A 19,634-nucleotide genomic window follows, 5' to 3' on the forward strand; every position below is an offset into this window, starting at 1 on the left:
CGACCACTTAGAATAATTTAGAGCCCAGAAGATGAGACATTCATGTCGTTGTTAAAAAAATTTACTGGCGCGTTTGTGTGAGGTATTTTAAAGTGTAACACACGCAAAAAAGATCAAGATTATGTCTGAAAGCTTAGCTTCATTTGCAGCTTATTAATCTTAGAGACCAATATTATATGTGAAAGCTTTTCTTTTCCTGTAGCAACACACTGTATGTTAATTTAAACCATTACCTTTTCCTATTTGTGTGTTCGCCCTACTTAGCAGTGATGTTGCTGTTGGCTGACTACATCGCGTGTCCTATGCTCTGAATATCCACCATCATCGGCTGGCAAGATGACATTACATGAGCTATGACTGGCTTAGAAAAGTGCATCACAATCTTGATTACAATGCTTCAGAAAGTAACTTGTACTTTCATAATACGAAAAAAATGAACATGTTGCTGCACGTAAGACATCTTTCCACAATGTGTTCTGCCCCACCTGAGTTTTGTTTTCTAAAGTGCCAGGCAATTCTACCCCGGTGTATAAATCCACAACCACTGAAAGGATTGATAAGTTTTACAGTTACAAGGGAAAACATACTGCCACTTAACATGGAAAAAGTGTATTTTCATACAGGAGAAAGTATTTTTAACCGGGAAATCCTGGAGAAATCCGGGAATTTTTTTCCTCGTCCACGTATACATCCTAAGCCTAAGTGACACCAGCTTGGCTGAATACCAGGATGATTGCGGAGAAAGGACTGAAGAGCAGGTAGCGTGTTAGGTCGTGTTGCCAGCAGTGGGAATCTGTATTGCATGTTCTTGTTTCTTGTGAACCATCTACCACATTTAAACTCCAGTTAGCCTGAATCCAAATGAAATTGGATCTGAATAGAATTTAAATTTTGATAAGTACTCAACAACAGTATTCATATCTGCAGGAGACAGGAAAAGTCTTGATAGGGCTAGTGGTGCACTTACGTGTTTTGTGCTGCAGTGTTGTCAGCACGCTCTGTGATGTAGGGCAGTAACAAAAGGAGGTTCTACACAGGAAGTGACAGAGAGGTGGGCAGACAGTGCATTTGGAAGCAAGAGACATTGTAACAGTCTCACATATGTATAGAAGCGAAGGAAACTTTATTTTTAACATATTCTAACTAATCAAAATTACGAAGTGTTCTGCTGACACAGCACCTATAGAAAGTTAACGTTATACCCGTTTTAAACTGATGTCATTTATTGATGGTCTACATTTTGATAATACATGGAGAAATAAAATAAACGAAAAGAACTGATTCACATTAATTTACAGATCATTTTCTTTTCTATGCTTTTTGCTTACCAACTTACAAATATTTGGCCATTTTCTCCAAATATTTTGTGACTAAGGTTGAGGTGATGGTGGGAATGAGAACACATCTATATATATATATAAATAGATGTGTTCTCATTCCCACCATCACCTCAACCTTAGTCACAAAATATTTGGAGAAAATGGCCAAATATTTGTAAGTTGGTAAGCAAAAAGCATAGAAAAGAAAATGATCTGTAAATTAATGTGAATCAGTTCTTTTCGTTTATTTTATTTCTCCATGTATTATCAAAATGTAGACCATCAACAAATGACATCAGTTTAAAACGTGTATAACGTTAACTTTCTACAGGTGCTTTGTCAGCAGAACACTTTGTAATTTTGATTAGTTAGAATATGTTAAAAATAAAGTTTCCTCAAGGAGTCTCTTTAAAGAAGCGGAGGTCAGCTTATACTTCGATAAATACGGTACAATGAGTCTGTGTCTGTGTAGGTATAGGGGTGCTGATTTAATTCCTTAACTAGCAAAAATTAAGTCTAGGCTGTATTCCTACTGGCAAGGACTACTTTCTTTTCCAGATCATCTCCTCGGAACATATTTCCCTCCTCACCCCTCTGATACCCTGGACTTCTATGTGCTGCCCAAAATCCACAAACGCAACAATCCTGGACACTCCATTGCGGCTGGGTTTTGTGCCCCCCAATGAAAGAATTTTGGCACTCATTGACCAACACCTCCAAACAATTGCCTGTAATCTGGTCTCTGATGTCAAAGACACCAACCACTCCTTCACCGACTCTCCACCAACCCCATTCCTACACCTCCTGGATCCCTACTCGTCACTTTTGACTCCACCTTGCTATACACCATCATCTCTCATGCCTATGGTATTACTGCTACTGAACACTGCCTTTCTTAACATCCTTCAGACTAAAAATCCATTACCTCATTCCTCATACACCGTACTATCTTCATCCTTACCCACAACTACTTCTTATTTGAAGGGAAGGTATATAAACAAGTCTGACACAGCCACGGTCACCCACAGGGTGCTGTACTATGCCAATCTTTTTATGGGCAGTGTAGATGAGACCGTCCTAGCCTGTCAGAACACCAAACCCTTAGACTGGTTCAGATTCAGTGATATCATTTTCATGATCTGGATGTAGGGCCAAGACATCCTATCTTCATTTCTTCACAACCTCAACACCTTCTCTCCCATCCACTTCATGTGATTCTCCTCAACACAGTGTGCCACCTTCATAGATGTTGACCACCTCCTGATGGCTCTATCCGCACCTCTGTCCACATTAAACCCACCAACAGTACTTGCATTGTGAGAGCTGTCATCACTTTCACACCAAAAAATCCCTCCCATATAGCCTGGCTACCTGGAGATGGCATATCTGCAGTGACAAAACTCACTTGCTCAGTATGATTGTGGTCGCACCAAGGCCTTCACAAGCAGGTGCTGTCCCTCATTTCTAGTCCACAAACAGATCTCCCGTGTCATTTCCCCCCTCCCACCCCCAATCCTCGCACCATGCCAAAGAACCAGCCACCAAAGGAGTGTCCCCTTCACCACCCAGTACCACCCCAGACGGGAACAACTGGACCACATCCTTTGCCAAGGCTTAGATTACCTGTCATCATGCTCTGAAATGAGGAACATCATACCCAAGACACATCCCACCCTCCTAAAGTGGTGTTCCGCTGCCCACTCAACCTGCACATTGTTTTACGCCATCTCTGTGCCACTCCCAATTCCAACTGCTTGCCAAAAGGATCATATTCCTGTGGAAGACAGAGGTGCAAAATCTGCCCAATCCACCCACCCCAGCACTTTGTATTCAAGTCCTGTCACTGGTTTATCCTGCCCCCATCAGGGGCTGGTCCACCTGTGAAAGCAACCACATCATTTACCAGCTTTGCTGCAATCATTGCACAGCTTTTTATATTGGTATGACCACCAACCAGCTGCCCATCAGAATGAATGGCCACTGCCAAACTGTGGCCAAGAGCAAACTAAACCACTCTTCAGCGCAGCATCGAGCTGAACGTAACGCACTTGATTTCAATGGATGCTTCACTACCTACCTGAGCCATCTGGATTCTTTCATCCATCATCAGTTTTTTTGAACTGTGCAGATGGGATTTATCCTTAAAACACATTCTCCACTCCCATAATTATCCCGACCTCAACCTATGGTAACATACTGTCCCCATGCCATCTACCCAATAGTTTCCACCCCGTCTGTCCTACCATCTCCTTCCTGTTCTCATCCCCCTCCCCCCCACCCCCCTGTTTATTTGCAGCCCTCTGCCAACGCATTTGCCCATCTTGCCCTGCTTCTCTCCTTTTTTGCTCCTTCTTTCCATGCCTTCCTGCTCCACAACCTCCTGATGCTGAATGTTAGAGTTGTGTGTGTTTTATTGACAAAGGCTATGGCTGAAAGATATATGAGAGTGTCTTTTAATTGTGCCTGTCTGCAAGTTGATGTGTCTTCTCCACGGTATGTAGCAATATGTTGTTTCCTGCATTGTTAAATTTGGTATATCACATATCAGCAGCATATGAACTATGATTGCCCATTCCAGAATAGTCTGTCTGTCTTTCTGTCTGTCTGTATCATTATATTCGTATCCCCAGGTATGACTGCAAGGATGCAAACCCCACTCTAAGCTCTAGTGTCTCATTTTTTATTGATGACATCCTGTTCTTAGTTTACAAGTATTAATGTAGTCAGCAACAAACAGCTGAGAAGAAATTACTCGTACAACTATGAAGAACTCGGCTGAAGATCAGAACACAGTGCAGATATGAGTAGACACAACACTTAATGAATTTCACAAGGTGGACAACTGTTACAGTAATAGTAATGGAACTTGTTGCCATAATCTTTTGGAAATTCAGCTCTTGACCAACTTGGTGGCTATGTGCAATGTCTCATTCAGGCAACAAGTTGTGCTCAACAAATGTAAGATGGTTTCTGCCTGCTCAAGAAACAGAACTCTTCCTACCATTAGTATTATGACTAGGCATCATAACAAATTTTCTTGCAACTCTGTGTAAAGTTCATTACTACATCAGTATCTTCTTTCTATCCTGCTACCTTTCTCCAGCACAAACGTTGAGTTGAACAAACTCAACTCTGTTAAAACACCCACCAAGCTGAACCCTGAATGGGAATTCTAGCAGGCTCTTGCCTCTTTACATGACACAGCCCCATGCCTGAACTCCATCCACAGCCAGAGGATTTAACACTTGGATGTTACCCAGAGGCAACATCTACTCAGGATCTTCAACAGCATTTGGCTCACGGATTTTTTCCCAATGTAATGGCAAGACAACATAGTTACACTTGCAGTTAAGCCTGGGAAGAATCCATTGTGTCTAGTCAGCTGCCGACCCATTAGTCTGACCATCATACTTTCTAAACTGTTAGACAGGATGGTTAGCTTTTGATTATGTTAGGTACTTGAATCTCAGGACCTTTCATTCCCTTATCAGTGTGGCTTCTGGAGAGGACAATTTGCAACTGACCATTTACTCAGATTGGAAACAGCAATACTTAATGAGCAGCCTGCAGGCTATCAGCTGATTGTGACTACAAAGCACCTCCGTTTTTGACAACAAATATCAGCTGTGATGAGTACAAACTTGGGAAGCATTTCATACACACACATCCTCCTTGGCTCACCAGATGGAGAGATGTTTTTGTAGGACCGAGCCTATACTTTCTTTTTGTGAGATTATGATCATAAGCCAGCTGACAATTTTAAAGCAAAAAATGCAGATATTGGCACCCATTAATTTTGTTTCATTTTGAATTGGAGCATGCAATACCTCCACATCCAACTTTTGAACCTTGCCCATTGATGTCATATGATGGTTAAATTTTCAAAGATCATTTAATTTGTCAATCATCAGATACATTAAAGTGGATCATCATGCAATAAACCTTTTGAACATTCTTCATCAAGCCCATAGATCTTCCTGAATACTGAAAATCATTCATGCCAAAACAAATCTCCTGGAAATAGAGAAACCGATTTGATTTCCAAAGTGAACAGTGTGTCATAAATGTTTGACTTTTCCCTTTGGTGCTCCACATTCCAACTCTCACCAGACCACCCATTACCTAAAAGTACACAAAATTCCTTATGTAGTGTCAAGAACAATACTAGAACTTCAAATAAAAAATTACAGTTTCTAAATACACTTATAGCACCTTACAAACCTGTGCATAGACCTAATGTTTACAGTTAAGTTTTGACTGTTGTGGTGGATTGTTTTTCAATGTTCATTGCATTGTGTACGCTGAGTAATTGTAATGTCACTGTTGTTGCAGTCTGTTCACTTGCTTATTGTAGATATTTCATGTAGAAACTTGCACTTCAACAGTAAATAATTTTGTACTTGCCAAAGTAAGAGCAGCAAGAGAATTAGCGGAGGTGCTACAGAGGATGTAGCATTTTCGTTAATTCAGCCAGCTAACCAGCCCAGAAAGCACTGGCAGCCTCTGCAACAAGATCGAAGATCTTGGCAGAATGCCACAAAGTCCTTATGGAGCTAGGGAAAGCAATAGAGTAAACTCGTTGTGGGTCCCTGGTCACCCAGGGATTAGTGGTAATGAGCAAGCCAATAGTTTTGCCAGGATAGGGGCGATGACACCATTTATAGGACCGGAACCTGTTCTGACAATCGTGAAGGCAATGATCAAAATAAAACTAAGAGACTGGACAAGGAGACACCATGTAGAATATTGAGCTGAGGTCCAAAAACAAAAACCTGGGAAAGTATTGATGCTGAAGCCATGTTCTAAGAGAAGTCTTTCAATCCTGGACTTTAATTGGAGAGAAAGGAAATTGGTGGTCGGATTATTGACAGGCCATGGGAATATTCGGATCAACTAGACTTTAAAAAATTTCACCTATCAAAGCACTGACAAAGGATCTCCTTGCACTGTTCAAGGGCATTGGTTCACTTTACTGGAGACACAGGGAAAAATGCTGCACAATAAACTCTGTTTCGGTGTGGGCAGCAGCAGACTTGACCAGTGCTGTTTTTGCTTCCCTTATAAAATTAAATCAAATCAAAAAATCAAGAACAGCAACATTTACAGTAGATCATAGCTGTAAGATGTGAGATTTCATGAACATCTGGCTGGAGGCTGATTGCCATAAGCTATCGTCCATTCTAAGATGTCCGCTGCATCGAGAGAAAACACTCGGGCAGAAAGTGCTATGAGCTGGACAAACATCACAAAGTGTTCAGCAGAAAATTTTCTGGAAGGTTTTGTTCTTAATGGAGTTAAAGAAGTGAATTTATCATTGCTCTTCCTGAAGGCTGACATTTTTAACATGCAAATGAAATGCAAGTGAGAAAACCGAGGAAGTGTTGATTTTGAACTCTTGGCTTGCATTCAGACTGTACCAAGCACATCTACACTACAGTTAGATACAGCAATGGAAAAATTTGAGTGAAAGACAACACTTTCTCCAAATACTTCCACATCTTACAATTGTTACCAGTACATGTAGTTGGACTTAAGATTCTGAGGGTTGCCAAATTTCTAGCAACTTAAGAGAACAACTCAGTCTTAAGTCACTGCAAAGGCTGGCCATCAGCCAGGTTTTACGTCAGAGTACATTTGTCAGTAACTAATGACAACTTCCATCTCCTGTAGCCTACCATTTCTTTCATCATGTCGTAACATCTCCTGTAGCCTAACCCTATTTGACATGATCTGCGTCTCCTCTGCCAAACTAAAAGACAGTCCAGACAATTTGTTAGCAGGCTGAAGAAGCTACGACTTAATGGAGGCCTTTAAATCACCTTGCTTGTCACTACTTGGTTGTTGAACTGGGAGCACGTGTGACTGTAAATAGCAATCCTGCATTTTCATAAATCAGCCTAATGTCCAACACTGACACAATATTTAAGCCATAATGACAGAATTTCCAAAGAAACACAAGTATTACATATTTAAGTATCATGGACTTAGGTTGTGTAATTTGCAAAACATAATCTATGAAGGAAATAATTTTGGTTATAGAGAGAAAATCGCTATTGTGTAACAGAAAAAGGTTAAAATAGTGATTTTGAGTTGTCTAAAACTGTAAGTTGTTGAATTAATAGGCACAGTAAGCCTTAAAATCTGGTTTAACTTGTGCTCCACAGATAGTATGAATGACATTAATGTGTGTAATTACCACAAAGCTGATAATCCTCATTGCTCTCAACTAGTTTTGACAGTATGTAATCATCTAGCAGACTTCACAATTATAAAATTCACTTGTCCGTGATTTTAAAATGAGGGTCATCCACAAAGTAAGTTCTGTTTGGTTATATAAAACAAATTTGTACAGATACAGAAAAAATACTTATTGAACAAAAATTTACAACTGTTAAACTACTTTTCTACATAGCTTACGAAATTTTGTAGGCACTTGTCATAGTGTGGCACAAGTTTTTGTATGCCTTCTTCATAGAAGGTTGCCGTCTGTATATTGAACCATGTGGTAACATGTTCTTCCAGCTCGGCATCATCGTTGAAGTGTTGACCACCGAGAACAGATTTTAGGTGTAAGAAGAGATGAGTCGCTAGGAGTGGTTGTGCTTAATCTTCTCTTAAATTGTGAAAACCTTTTCATCAGTAACCACAGACAGGCATCCACTTCGATCTTCATTGTGCACTTGATCACGTCCTTCATTGAACAGTCTGATGCATCTTCTAACCATTGAATCACTCAGTGTTTTTTCTGTAAACCTCACAGATTTGCTGATGGATTTCCTTTGGTTTAATTTTCTTTGCATTTAGAAAAGGAATCCAGATATGATTACACTCCTGGCAGCATTTTCGATTATGGCTGACATTATAAAGATGCACTACAAAGCACATGTCGGCAGCAGTGATCTGAAAAAGGCATACATAGCTTCTCGAGTCAGATTAACTGCCGCGCATGCTCGGAACTGAGATTGTAACACTGCCACAGATAGAAATAGAAACGGAACATACTTTGTGGAAGACCCTCGTATGTTAGATATACTATGTAATAAAAAGTATCTGGACACCCCCAAAAACATACGTTTTTCATATTAGGTGCATTATGCTGTCACTTACTGCCAGGTACTCTCTATCATTGACCTCAGTAGTCATTAGACATGAGAGAGCAGAATGGGGAACTCCGCGGAACTCACGGACTTCAAACGAGGTCAGGTGATTGGGTTTCACTTGTCATACGTCTGTAAACGAGATTTCCACAATCCTAAACATCCCTAGGTCCACTGATTCCGAAGTAATAGTGAAATGGAAACGTGAAGGGGACAAGTACAGCACAAAAGCCTACAGGCCGACCTCGTCTGTTGACTGACGGAGACCACTGACAGTTTAAGAGAGTTGTAATGTGTAATAGGCAGACATCTATCTAGACCATCACACAGGAATTCGAAACTGCATCAGGATCCACTGCAAGTACTAAGACAGTTAGATGGGAGGTGAGAAAACTTAGATCTCATGGTCGAGCGGCTGCTCATAAGCCACACATCATGCCGGTAAATGCCAAATGATGCATCGCTTGGTGTTACGGAGCATAAACATTGGACGATGGAACAGTGGATAACATTGTGTGGAGTGATGAATCATGGTACACAATGTGGCGATCCGATGACAGGGTGTGGGTATGCCGAATGCCCGGTGAACATCGTCTGCCAGTGTGTGTAATGCTAATAGTAAAATTCAGAGGCAGTGGTGTTATGGTATGGTCATGTTTTTCATGGAGGGGCTTGCACCCCACGTTGTTTTGCATGGCACTGTCACAGCACAGGCCTACATTGATGTTTTAAGCACCTTCTTGCTTATCACTGTTGAAGAGCAATTCGGGGATGGCGATTGCATCTTTCAATGCTATCGAGCACCTGTTCATAATGCACGGCCTGTGGCAGAGTGGTTACATGACAATAACATCCCTGTAATGGACTGGCCTGCACAGAGTCCTGACCTGCATCCTGTAGAAAACATTTGGGGTGTTTTGGAATGCTGACTTGGTGCCAGGTTTCGCCAACTGACAGATACCTCTCCTCAGCGCAGCACTCTGTGAAGAGTGGGCTGCCATTCCCCAAGAAACCTTCCAGCACCTGACTGAACGCATGTCCGCAAGATTGGAAGACTAAGGGTGGGCCAATACTGTATTGAATTCCAGCATTAGAGATGGAGGACGCCACAACTTGTAAGTCATTTTCAGCCAGGTGTTTGGCTACTTTTGATCACATAATGTATCTATTCAGTAAAGGTCAGCGGATCTGGAGTAGGGCACATAATCATCTAGCCCAGAACACTTGATCCTGTCATTCTAGGACAGATTTGTTTACTTTGTTCAGTTGGTTCCTCAACTGTTCCTATGAAAAAAGTGCAGAAGGAAGGACAGTGTTCTAGAACAGACTCTATGATAAATATTGTTCCAGTCTGTTCTATCATTACTTTAAGAATTATGACTATGTTTATACTAATTTGCTTTTTCTTGCTGATAACTATGTTGCACAAAATACTAGTAACGTGAATATATGCCACTTCATTTGGTAGGTTTTGTAAGGATTACATTAAGAAATAAGTTTTGTTCCTGGGAGTAGGCCATATGAAGTATTTGTGTGACTGAGCCTTTGGTCCTTCGAAACAAAAATAGTATGTGACACATCTTACGTACATGTAGATACTCCGGAAGCCACCAAATGGTGTATGGTGGAGAGTACCTTATACCACAGGCAGTTATTCCCTTTCCTGATTCACCCATAAATGGAGTGAGGGGAAAAAGACTGTCTGTATGCTTCCACAAAATCCTACTTTATCTTGTCTTAGCACTCTGTACATGAAATGTGTGGTGCCAACAGTACAGTTGTTCTGCTGTTAGCTGCAAATGCCAGTGCCTTAATTTTCTCCATTAACCCCCCCCCCCCCCCCTAAAGTAAGAACATTGTCTTCTGTCCAGGGATTCCCATTTGACATTATGAAGCAACTCCATAACACTTGCACTTGCATGTTCATCAAACCTATCAGTAACAAATATGGCACCAAATTACTGAATTACCTTGATGTTTTCATTTAATATGACCATTTGGGAATCCCAAACACCTCAACAGTATCAAGAAGGGTTTGCACTAGGATTCTGTATGTGGTCTCGTGTACAAATGAGATGCCTTTTCCTAAATTTTTCCAATAAACGGAAGCGGATAATTTGCCATCCCAAATACTGTTATGTGCTGTTTCCATTCATATTGATTTGCAGCATTATGCCCAGATATTTAACCGACGTTACTAGTACTGTATTAAAATGTAATAGAACTGTGACTGATGACCATAGCTGTTAAGTCCCATAGTGCTCAGAGCCTTTTGTAACAGAATTTTTTCCTACTCATCTGCATTAAATTTTTCTACATTCAGAGTGAGCTGCCATTCAACATGTCAAATAGATATTTTCTTATGTCATCCTGTGCCCTCTGCAGACATTAGGGGATACACTTACCTGTACACTAGTGTCATGAGCAGTCACATCTTGCTGCTCACTGTATCCATCAGATCATTTACATGTATAGAGCACAAGAGTGGTCCTATCACTCCTCCCTGGGACAATCCTGGTAATAACCTTGTCTGTGACGAAGAATCACCATGCAGGACAGCATACCGGAATCTATTATCTAAGAAGTCTTCGAACCTCTCACATATCTGGGAACATATTCCATAGATTTCTTCTTTGGCTGATATTGCCACAGTGATTGAAGACACTACTACTCAGGCATAGCTTAAAAGAGCTGTCCTAGTAAGGAATCAGTAGGTCTTTGACTGGCAGTACATATTCACTTGCTATGACTGGAAAAGAATGCATTAAATTACAACCTTCATCTGTTTTTCTGTCATGCACACATCAGGGATACTGATCTGTGAACAATGACTCCATGGGGTAACTGTGCATGATCCATGAGTAAAATGTCCCTCATGAGTTGCCTCTGAAATAAAAACCGAGAGGCACAACTGAAGAAAGCAGAAGAGAATTGTTCCGTAATATCAAAGAATACTTCAGAATCTCTTAAGCCCAATGCTATACATCACTGAGGATGCTACTGCTGGATGAAGCAGCAGTAAAAGTCGTGTGAACAAAAGAAAGAAGTTAGTCAATAAGAATTAACAAACACATTAGCCTATTGAATTTTAATTTATTTGGTGCTGTTTTTTGGAAATTCTGATCTTTAATGCATTGATAATTCCACTTTGGTCCAAATAGAGTAGTTGAAGTCATGACAATAGAATATTTTAATTCTAAATTAAAATTAATGTGAGGGACAGTATCACATGTTCTAAAAATTGTAAGTACTCCTGATCAGGTACAGCCTCAAGTGCCACTTAGTGATGTGCAACTGGACAGACATGTGTAGACAATGTGAGGCAAGGTCTCTGAAATAAGTCACAAGGAAACACGGTGAGTCACTGAGAGAGTGAAGGTCTATAAGATTCCAAGCAGGAACTCTGCCAAACAAAAATAAGTCGGCATGGTGTACATACACAGAGTATTTTTGAAGCACTGAAAAATAAGTGAGGGAAAGCTGTACCAAAGTAGGAACATCCTCCAAAATGTTGTGTAAAAGGAAGCCATGAGCAGCGGGAAGTTAGTATTCATAGAGTATTCAACCAGTAATTGAGCAGCAGACAATGAGTGACTTCAGGGCAGGAACTCACCATGGTGGAGGGTAGCAGCAGCTACTGATGGAGCAGTGGAAATTTCAGCCACAAGAAGACAGTGAGGCTGTGGTGGACACAACCACTTTTAGATAAGTATCACTTTGTTTTTGCTTCCATTGGGATTGCATCGGACAAACAACCAGACTCTGTCTTAGATAATGACTGTTGAGCATTTTTCACTTAATAGTAGGAAGAAGACAGTGATTGGTGCTTGTCTCCTGCCAGTTCAGCTAAGGAACCGTTTAGTTTTAGTGAGGTAGGTCAAGGGACCAGTGATTCAGTAGTTAGCAGAACAAGTGAGAGCAAAGGTGCTAATCTCTGATGAAAGTTACAGATTGCGTTTATTTGATTTAATCTATAGGAAGTTAAGACTTTATATGTATATTAAGCAATATATGTATATTTGTATATCAAGGAATAATTGGTCTGTCAACTTCACATTCAAAGTGTTTAGATTGAATAAATCTTAAACCACTCCAAGCAACCAAGGAGGTTCTTCTCCCTCTCATCTCCATTATAAAGGTTAATTAGAATAGCATAATGGACTCCCATTGCCATCAGTGTCCTGATTGCACCACACCAGGTAATCCAACTCTCTACTGGTGAACTGGAGCTGTGCCATGACACAACAAAGGTAGTGGTTCATGCTTCAGGTGTTCTACATAGTCACCTTCCACTTCAGTATAATGCACAGAACATGCATACAACCATATCAGACTCTAGAAAACTCTTGCTTTTGGATTTTGGTCAACTCGTATGTCACATTGGCTTGAATGTTGGTAATTATCAGTGTATTGATCTTCCATGTGAATTTCTGCACTTCGTCATTTTGTGATATGTTCGTATTGCTAACACAGTCTCATCACCCTCGGAATGTTTTGGATGGATGGTGTATGGCATTTTGAAAGTACAATAAAGTTGATGTAATAATTAGTAATGTACTAAATTCCCTGAACTTTATATGGGTTGGTGTTCAGAATTCCATTGTATTTAGGTTTGGTGTTTGTAATACAGTTGTGATGATAATAATACACTGCAACCACCTTAAGGACAAGGCCATTTCATTGAAAAGCGATGTGACAAGGTATTCTTCATTGTAGGAGTGTATGATAAGATGAAAAATAAAGCTGGAATAAAACTATTTTATTGCTGTTATCAGTATTATAACTGCTTGGGCCAGGCTCATCTGATGTGGTTCATATAAATCACATAATTATACTTAAAACAACTTTAAATAATTATTATTGAGTCTTGTGTGGTATAACATTCTATCAGCTGTGTTTCTTTTGTCTGCCTGCCTGCCTTTCAGTTTATCTCTTATCCTCTCCCTATGCCCCAGACATACCTTGTGATGCTGGAGTTAGAGATTTCCATACTGGGCCACCATACTCCACAGTTTCCTATTTCATTATTTCTTTTCTTTTGAGCTGCAATGTTGACAATATCCTATGTATTTTAGTTTGTTTCACTCTCTGTAAACGGATGTGTGAATGAGAAGATTCTGCATCGGTCGCAGTGTACTGCCTGATTTTATTTTACATTTGTTATTCAGTGGAACCTCATTTAACAAGCTTCTCCCATAATATGCATTTCGCATAATTAACAAAACAAATTCTAAAAGAATGACTTGCTTAATGAGCAATGTTTCACATAACAAGTGATGACAATTCAGTGTGGTGTCGGCGGTTCTCGTGCAGCTGGAGAAACATTCAACAACAGGAATACCTTTCATTGTTGGCAGCTGAACAATGTCTTTAGTACGTATTGCAGTCTGAGTGTAGCACTCTTTCTGCTACCATCTTAGTGCAGCTTGTGATCACACATTTTTCTAAACGTGTGTTCACACAGTGTTTTTTTTGTGTGCAAATTTTAATAACCCTCATAGAAAAGGTGGGAATTTAAGGAGATGGGACCTGGATAAACTGAAAGAACCAGAGGTTGTACAGAGTTTCAGGAAGAGCATAAGGGAACAATTGACACGAATGGGGGAAAGAAATACAGAAGAAGAAGAAGAATGGGTAGCTTTGAGGGATGAAGTAGTGAAGACAGCAGAGGATCAAGTAGGTAAAAAGACGAGGGCTAGTAGAAATCCTTGGGTAACAGAAGAAATATTGAATTTAATTGATGAAAGGAGAAAATATAAAAATGCAGTAAGTGAAGCAGGCAAAAAGGAATACAAACGTCTCAAAAATGAGATCGACAGGAAGTGCAAAATGGCTAAGCAGGGATGGCTAGAGGACAAATGTAAGGATGTAGAGGCTTATCTCACTAGGGGGTAAGATAGATACTGCCTACAGGAAAATTAAAGAGACCTTTGGAGATAAGAGAACCACTTGTATGAACATCAAGAGCTCAGATGGAAACCCAGTTCTAAGCAAAGAAGGGAAAGCAGAAAGGTGGAAGGAGTATATAGAGGGTCTATACAAGGGCGATGAACTTGAGGACAATATTATGGAAATGGAAGAGGATGTAGATGAAGACAAAATGGGAGATAAGATACTGCGTGAAGAGTTTGACAGAGCACTGAAAGACCTGAGTCGAAACAAGGCCCCCGGAGTAGACAACATTCCATTAGAACTACTGACGGCCTTGGGAGAGCCAGTCCTGACAAAACTCTACCATCTGATGAGCAAGATGTATGAAACAGGCGAAATACCCTCAGACTTCAAGAAGAATATAATAATTCCAATCCCAAAGAAAGCAGGTGTTGACAGATGTGAAAATTACCGAACAATCAGTTTAATAAGCCACAGCTGCAAAATACTAACACGAATTCTTTACAGACGAATGGAAAAACTGGTAGAAGCCGACCTCGGGGAAGATCAGTTTGGATTCCGTAGAAATACTGGAACACGTGAGGCAATACTGACCTTACGACTTATCTTAGAAGAAAGATTAAGGAAAGGCAAACCTACGTTTCTAGCATTTGTAGACTTAGAGAAAGCTTTTGACAATGTTGACTGGAATACTCTCATTCAAATTCTAAAGGTGGCAAGGGTAAAATACAGGGAGCGAAAGGCTATTTACAATTTGTACAGAAACCAGATGGCAGTTATAAGAGTCGAGGGGCATGAAAGGGAAGCAGTGGTTGGGAAAGGAGTAAGACAGGGTTGTAGCCTCTCCCCGATGTTATTCAATCTGTATATTGAGCAAGCAGTAAAGGAAACAAAAGAAAAATTCGGAGTAGGTATTAAAATCCATGGAGAAGAAATAAAAACGTTGAGGTTCGCCGATGACATTGTAATTCTGTCAGAGACAGCAAAGGACTTGGAAGAGCAGTTGAATGGAATGGATGGTGTCTTGAAAGGAGGATATAAGATGAACATCAACAAAAGCAAAACGAGGATAATGGAATGTAGTCAAGTTAAGTCGGGTGATGTTGAGGGTATTAGATTAGGAAATGAGACACTTAAAGTAGTAAAGGAGTTTTGCTATTTGGGGAGCAAAATAACTGATGATGGTCGAAGTAGAGAGGATATAAAATGTAGACTGGCAATGGCAAGAAAAGCGTTTCTGAAGAAGAGAAATTTGTTAACATTGAGTATAGATTTAAGTGTCAGGAAGTCATTTCTGAAAGTATTTGTATGGAGTGTAGCCATGTATGGAAGTGAAACATGGACGGTAAATAGTTTGGACAAGAAGAGAATAGAAGCTTTCGAAATGTAGTGCTACAGAAGAATGCTGAAGATTAGATGGGTAGATCACATAACTAATGAGGAAGTATTGAATAGGATTGGGGAGAAGAGAAGTTTGTGGCACAACTTGACCAGAAGAAGGGATCGGTTGGTAGGACATGTTCTGAGGCATCAAGGGATCGCCAATTTAGTATTGGAGGGCAGCGTGGAGGGTAAAAATCGTAGGGGGAGACCGAGAGATGAATACACTAAGCAGGTTCAGAAGGATGTAGGTTGCAGTAGGTACTGGGAGATGAAGAAGCTTGCACAGGATAGAGTAGCATGGAGAGCTGCATCAAACCAGTCTCAGGACTGAAGACCATAACAACAACAACATAGAAATGCCCCCGAAGATAAAGCCACAAGAAGACGACCATAAGAGAAGGAAAATGACTTTAGAAATGAAGTGTAAAATCATTGAAAAACATGAACGTGTTCAGTGTGTTGCTGATGTAGCATGCACATAGTCACTCTGTATCAACTATTTGTGCTATCCTCAAGAACAAATACAAATTAAGTAGAATTAAGAAGATATATTCATGTTCTGGATGATGTTAAAAGGTTGCTCCTTATGTGGATAAATGAAAAGCAATTGCAGGGTGACACTATTGATCAGAAAATCATTTGTGAGAAGGTGAGAATGATTTCTGCTGACCTCAGTAAAAAGACTCCAGAATCATCAGTGGTCAAAGTGTTTAAGGGAATCTGTGGGTGGTTGGAGAAGTTTTAAGAGAAGCAGCAGCATTCACAGTGTTGTGAGGCATGGCAAAGCAGGTAGATCAAACACAAAGACAGCAGAGAACTTTATCAGCAACATAAAGATTCTCGTAGATTCTGAGGGTTATCTGCCGCAACAGGTTTTTAATTGTGATGAGACAGGTGTATTCTGGAAAAAGATGGTGAAACATACCTTTATAACAGCAGAAGAAAATGCATTGCCCAGTCACAAACCAATGAAAGACTGGATCACATTGCTATTCTGTGCCAATGCAAGTAGCGATTTGAAAATTAAACCTCTACTTGTTTACCATTCAGAAACTCTGTGAGCTCCAAGGAGAGCAGGTTATATGCGAGGTGGAGGTCCAACAATAAGGCTTGGGTGAAGTGATATTTTTTGTGATTGTATCAATGAAGCGTTTGGTCCCCTGTTGAAAGAAATATTTGCTTGAGATGAATCTGTCAATCCATGTCTTGCTTGTTATGGACAACACGCCTGCTCATTCTCCAGGTCTACGACTCCACCTCCTAGTAAAAAAGAATTAGTTATGTATCATGAATAATAAAGTACATAATTCAGTTTGTATAATTTTCTTTGAATGAATGGCATGAATAAGATAAAGTTTTAGAACTTTCTCTTCATGGAATGCATTACTATATTTTACATTAATTTATGTCGGTTTTGCTTAATGAGTGTTTTGCATTACGAGTAAGATTCTGGAATGAATTATGCTTGCTATGCAGTTTCCACTGTATTTATTGAAACTGATATACATTATTTCCTGTTACTTGCAATCTTGAGTAGAGTATTATTATTATTATTATTATTATTATTATTATTATTATTATTATTATTATTATTATTATTATTATTTCAGTATCCAGCCACTCTATTGTTAACTGCCGATCATGATGACAGAGTTGTTCCTCTCCACTCCCTGAAGTTCATTGCAACACTACATCATGTTCTGCGAGATGTGAAGAAACAGGTGAGATCACAGTATTGCTCAGTGTTTGCTTCATTATTGATAACAGTTAATAAGACTTATACGCTGGTTTCTTTTTGGATAGGATTCATAATTGGGGACTGATAATACAAGGTGTTTATTTATAACTGTAGATAAGAATGATACAATCGGGTTACATCTTTATTCACCATTTCTATGTGGACCTCATTGTGCAAGCACAATGGAAAAGCTTAACCTGTCAACTTAATTTGAGATGTCATTTATTTGTTCTTCAGTGGAGTGTAAGTTACAATGCATTGTTATGATACATTAAAAAGTAGGTTTAAAGTGTTACTGAAATTATTCATTTCAGCTTCTTTAAGTCCAATCAAGCAAGGTCATGCAAGAGTAAGATTTCAGTTCATTCTTAAGCTATAATTGGTGGTGTTACAGTTTAAAGTAGTTGTTGGCAGAAAGACATGTTAAGTGAGTAACTCTGTTTTTACTTTTTACTTCATGTTTAGCACTTAACATTTTTCAAATAAAATTAAAATTCTTGTTGACGAAAATAAGAGCACAATTTTAAAGACAACATAACTTTGTGTGTTGTTTCCTTCAACTGTAGTGTACCCCCATAAAAATGCTGTATCATTCCGGAGCCCAGAAATCAGAAAGCCCATAAAGTCGTCCAGTTATGACAGTCTAGTAATATGTGACAGCTTAAAGTACAGGCCCTTTCTCCAGGAACGACAGTACATGTGGGGGGTTTCTGAAAATTCAAACTGTTGGTAAAGAATTGCATAAAGAACTCACATTCGCAAGTTACAAAATGAACACACCACCACCACCAGACAGACAGACAGACAGACAGACAGACAGACAGAGAGAGAGAGAGAGAGAGAGAGAGAGAGAGAGAGAGAGACAGACAGACAGACAGACAGACAGACAACATACCTTTGTTCAGTCACCGAAGGAAAATGAGAGGAAAATCTTTGTACAGTGATAGGAGGGAATGTCGTGAAAGAGTACTACGAATTCCAACCTGTTGGTTGATGTGCGAGTGGGCAGGCATTTAAAAGATTACTTGTTGTGTTTCTTATGAATAACTAGAAAACCACAACTTCTAGCAAAAATGTTTTGTAGTACGAAATTAAACTATATTAAATTTCGTACAAACATTCTGCTCTTCTATTTCTCAAGAACTAATACACTTCAGCACCGAAGAAACTGGTATAGGCTTGCATATTCAAATACAGAGATACATAAACAGCCAGAATACGGTTCTGGAGTTGGCAACGCCTATACAAGACAAGTGTCTGGCGCAGTTGTTAGTTGGGTTACTGCTGCTACATTGGCAGGTTATCAAAATTTAAGTGAGTTTGAACATGCTGTTGTAGTCCACGCAAGCACAGCATCTCCGATGTAGCGATTAAGGGGGGATTTTCCCGTACGACCATTTCACGAGTGTACTGTGAATACCAGGACTCTGGTAAAACATCAAATCTCCAACATCAGTGCTTCTGGAAAAGGATCCTCCAAGAATGGGACCAATGACAATGGAAGAGAATTGTTCAGTGTGACAGAAGTGCAATTCTTCTTAAAGTTGCAGCAGATTTCAATGCTGGGCCATCAACAAGTGTCAGCGTGTGAACCATTCAACGAAACAGCATCGATATGGGCTTTTGGAGCTGAAGGCCCACTCATATACCCTTGATGACTGCAAGACACAAAACTTTACACCTCTCCTGGGACCATCAACACTGACATTGGACTGTTGATGAGCAGAAACATATTGCCTGGTCAGACAAGTTTTGTTTCAAATTGTATCAAGCAGATGGACGTGTACCGATATGGAGACAACCTCATGAATCCATAGACCTTGCATGTCAGCAGGGGACTGTTCAAGCTGGTGGAGGCTCTGTAATGAAGTCGGGTGTGTGCAGTTGGAGTGATGTGGGACCCCTGATATGTTTAGATCCTACTCTGACAGGTGACATGTACGTAAGCAACATGTCTGATCACATGCATCCATTCATTTCCAGTGTGCATTCTGGCAGATTTGGGCAATTCAGCAGGACAATGAGACACTCCACACATCCAGAATTGCTGTAGGGTGGCTCCAGGAACATACTTCTGAATTCAAGCACCTGACTTGAACATTATTGAACATGTCTGGGACGCCATGCCATGCGCTGTTCAGAAGAGATCACTGGCCCCTCATATTCTTACAGATTTATGGGCAGCCCTGTAGGATTTATGGTGTC

At 40.0% G+C, this 19,634-nt stretch overlaps 1 protein-coding gene across 3 annotated transcripts in view; it reads left to right on the forward strand.

Moving 5' to 3' along the window:
• The window catches only part of LOC126176852 (prolyl endopeptidase), a 116,857-nt gene that overhangs the window by 93,749 nt on the left and 3,474 nt on the right, over positions 1-19,634 (forward strand). For all 3 annotated transcript variants that reach the window (XM_049924057.1, XM_049924050.1, XM_049924041.1), the window contains exon 13: positions 17,302-17,412. In XM_049924057.1, coding sequence (XP_049780014.1) covers positions 17,302-17,412 — 111 coding nt within the window. The remainder of the gene's footprint in view (positions 1-17,301; positions 17,413-19,634) is intronic.

Source organism: Schistocerca cancellata, chromosome 1 (assembly GCF_023864275.1).
Source record: "Schistocerca cancellata isolate TAMUIC-IGC-003103 chromosome 1, iqSchCanc2.1, whole genome shotgun sequence".
NCBI lineage: Eukaryota > Metazoa > Arthropoda > Insecta > Orthoptera > Acrididae > Schistocerca > Schistocerca cancellata.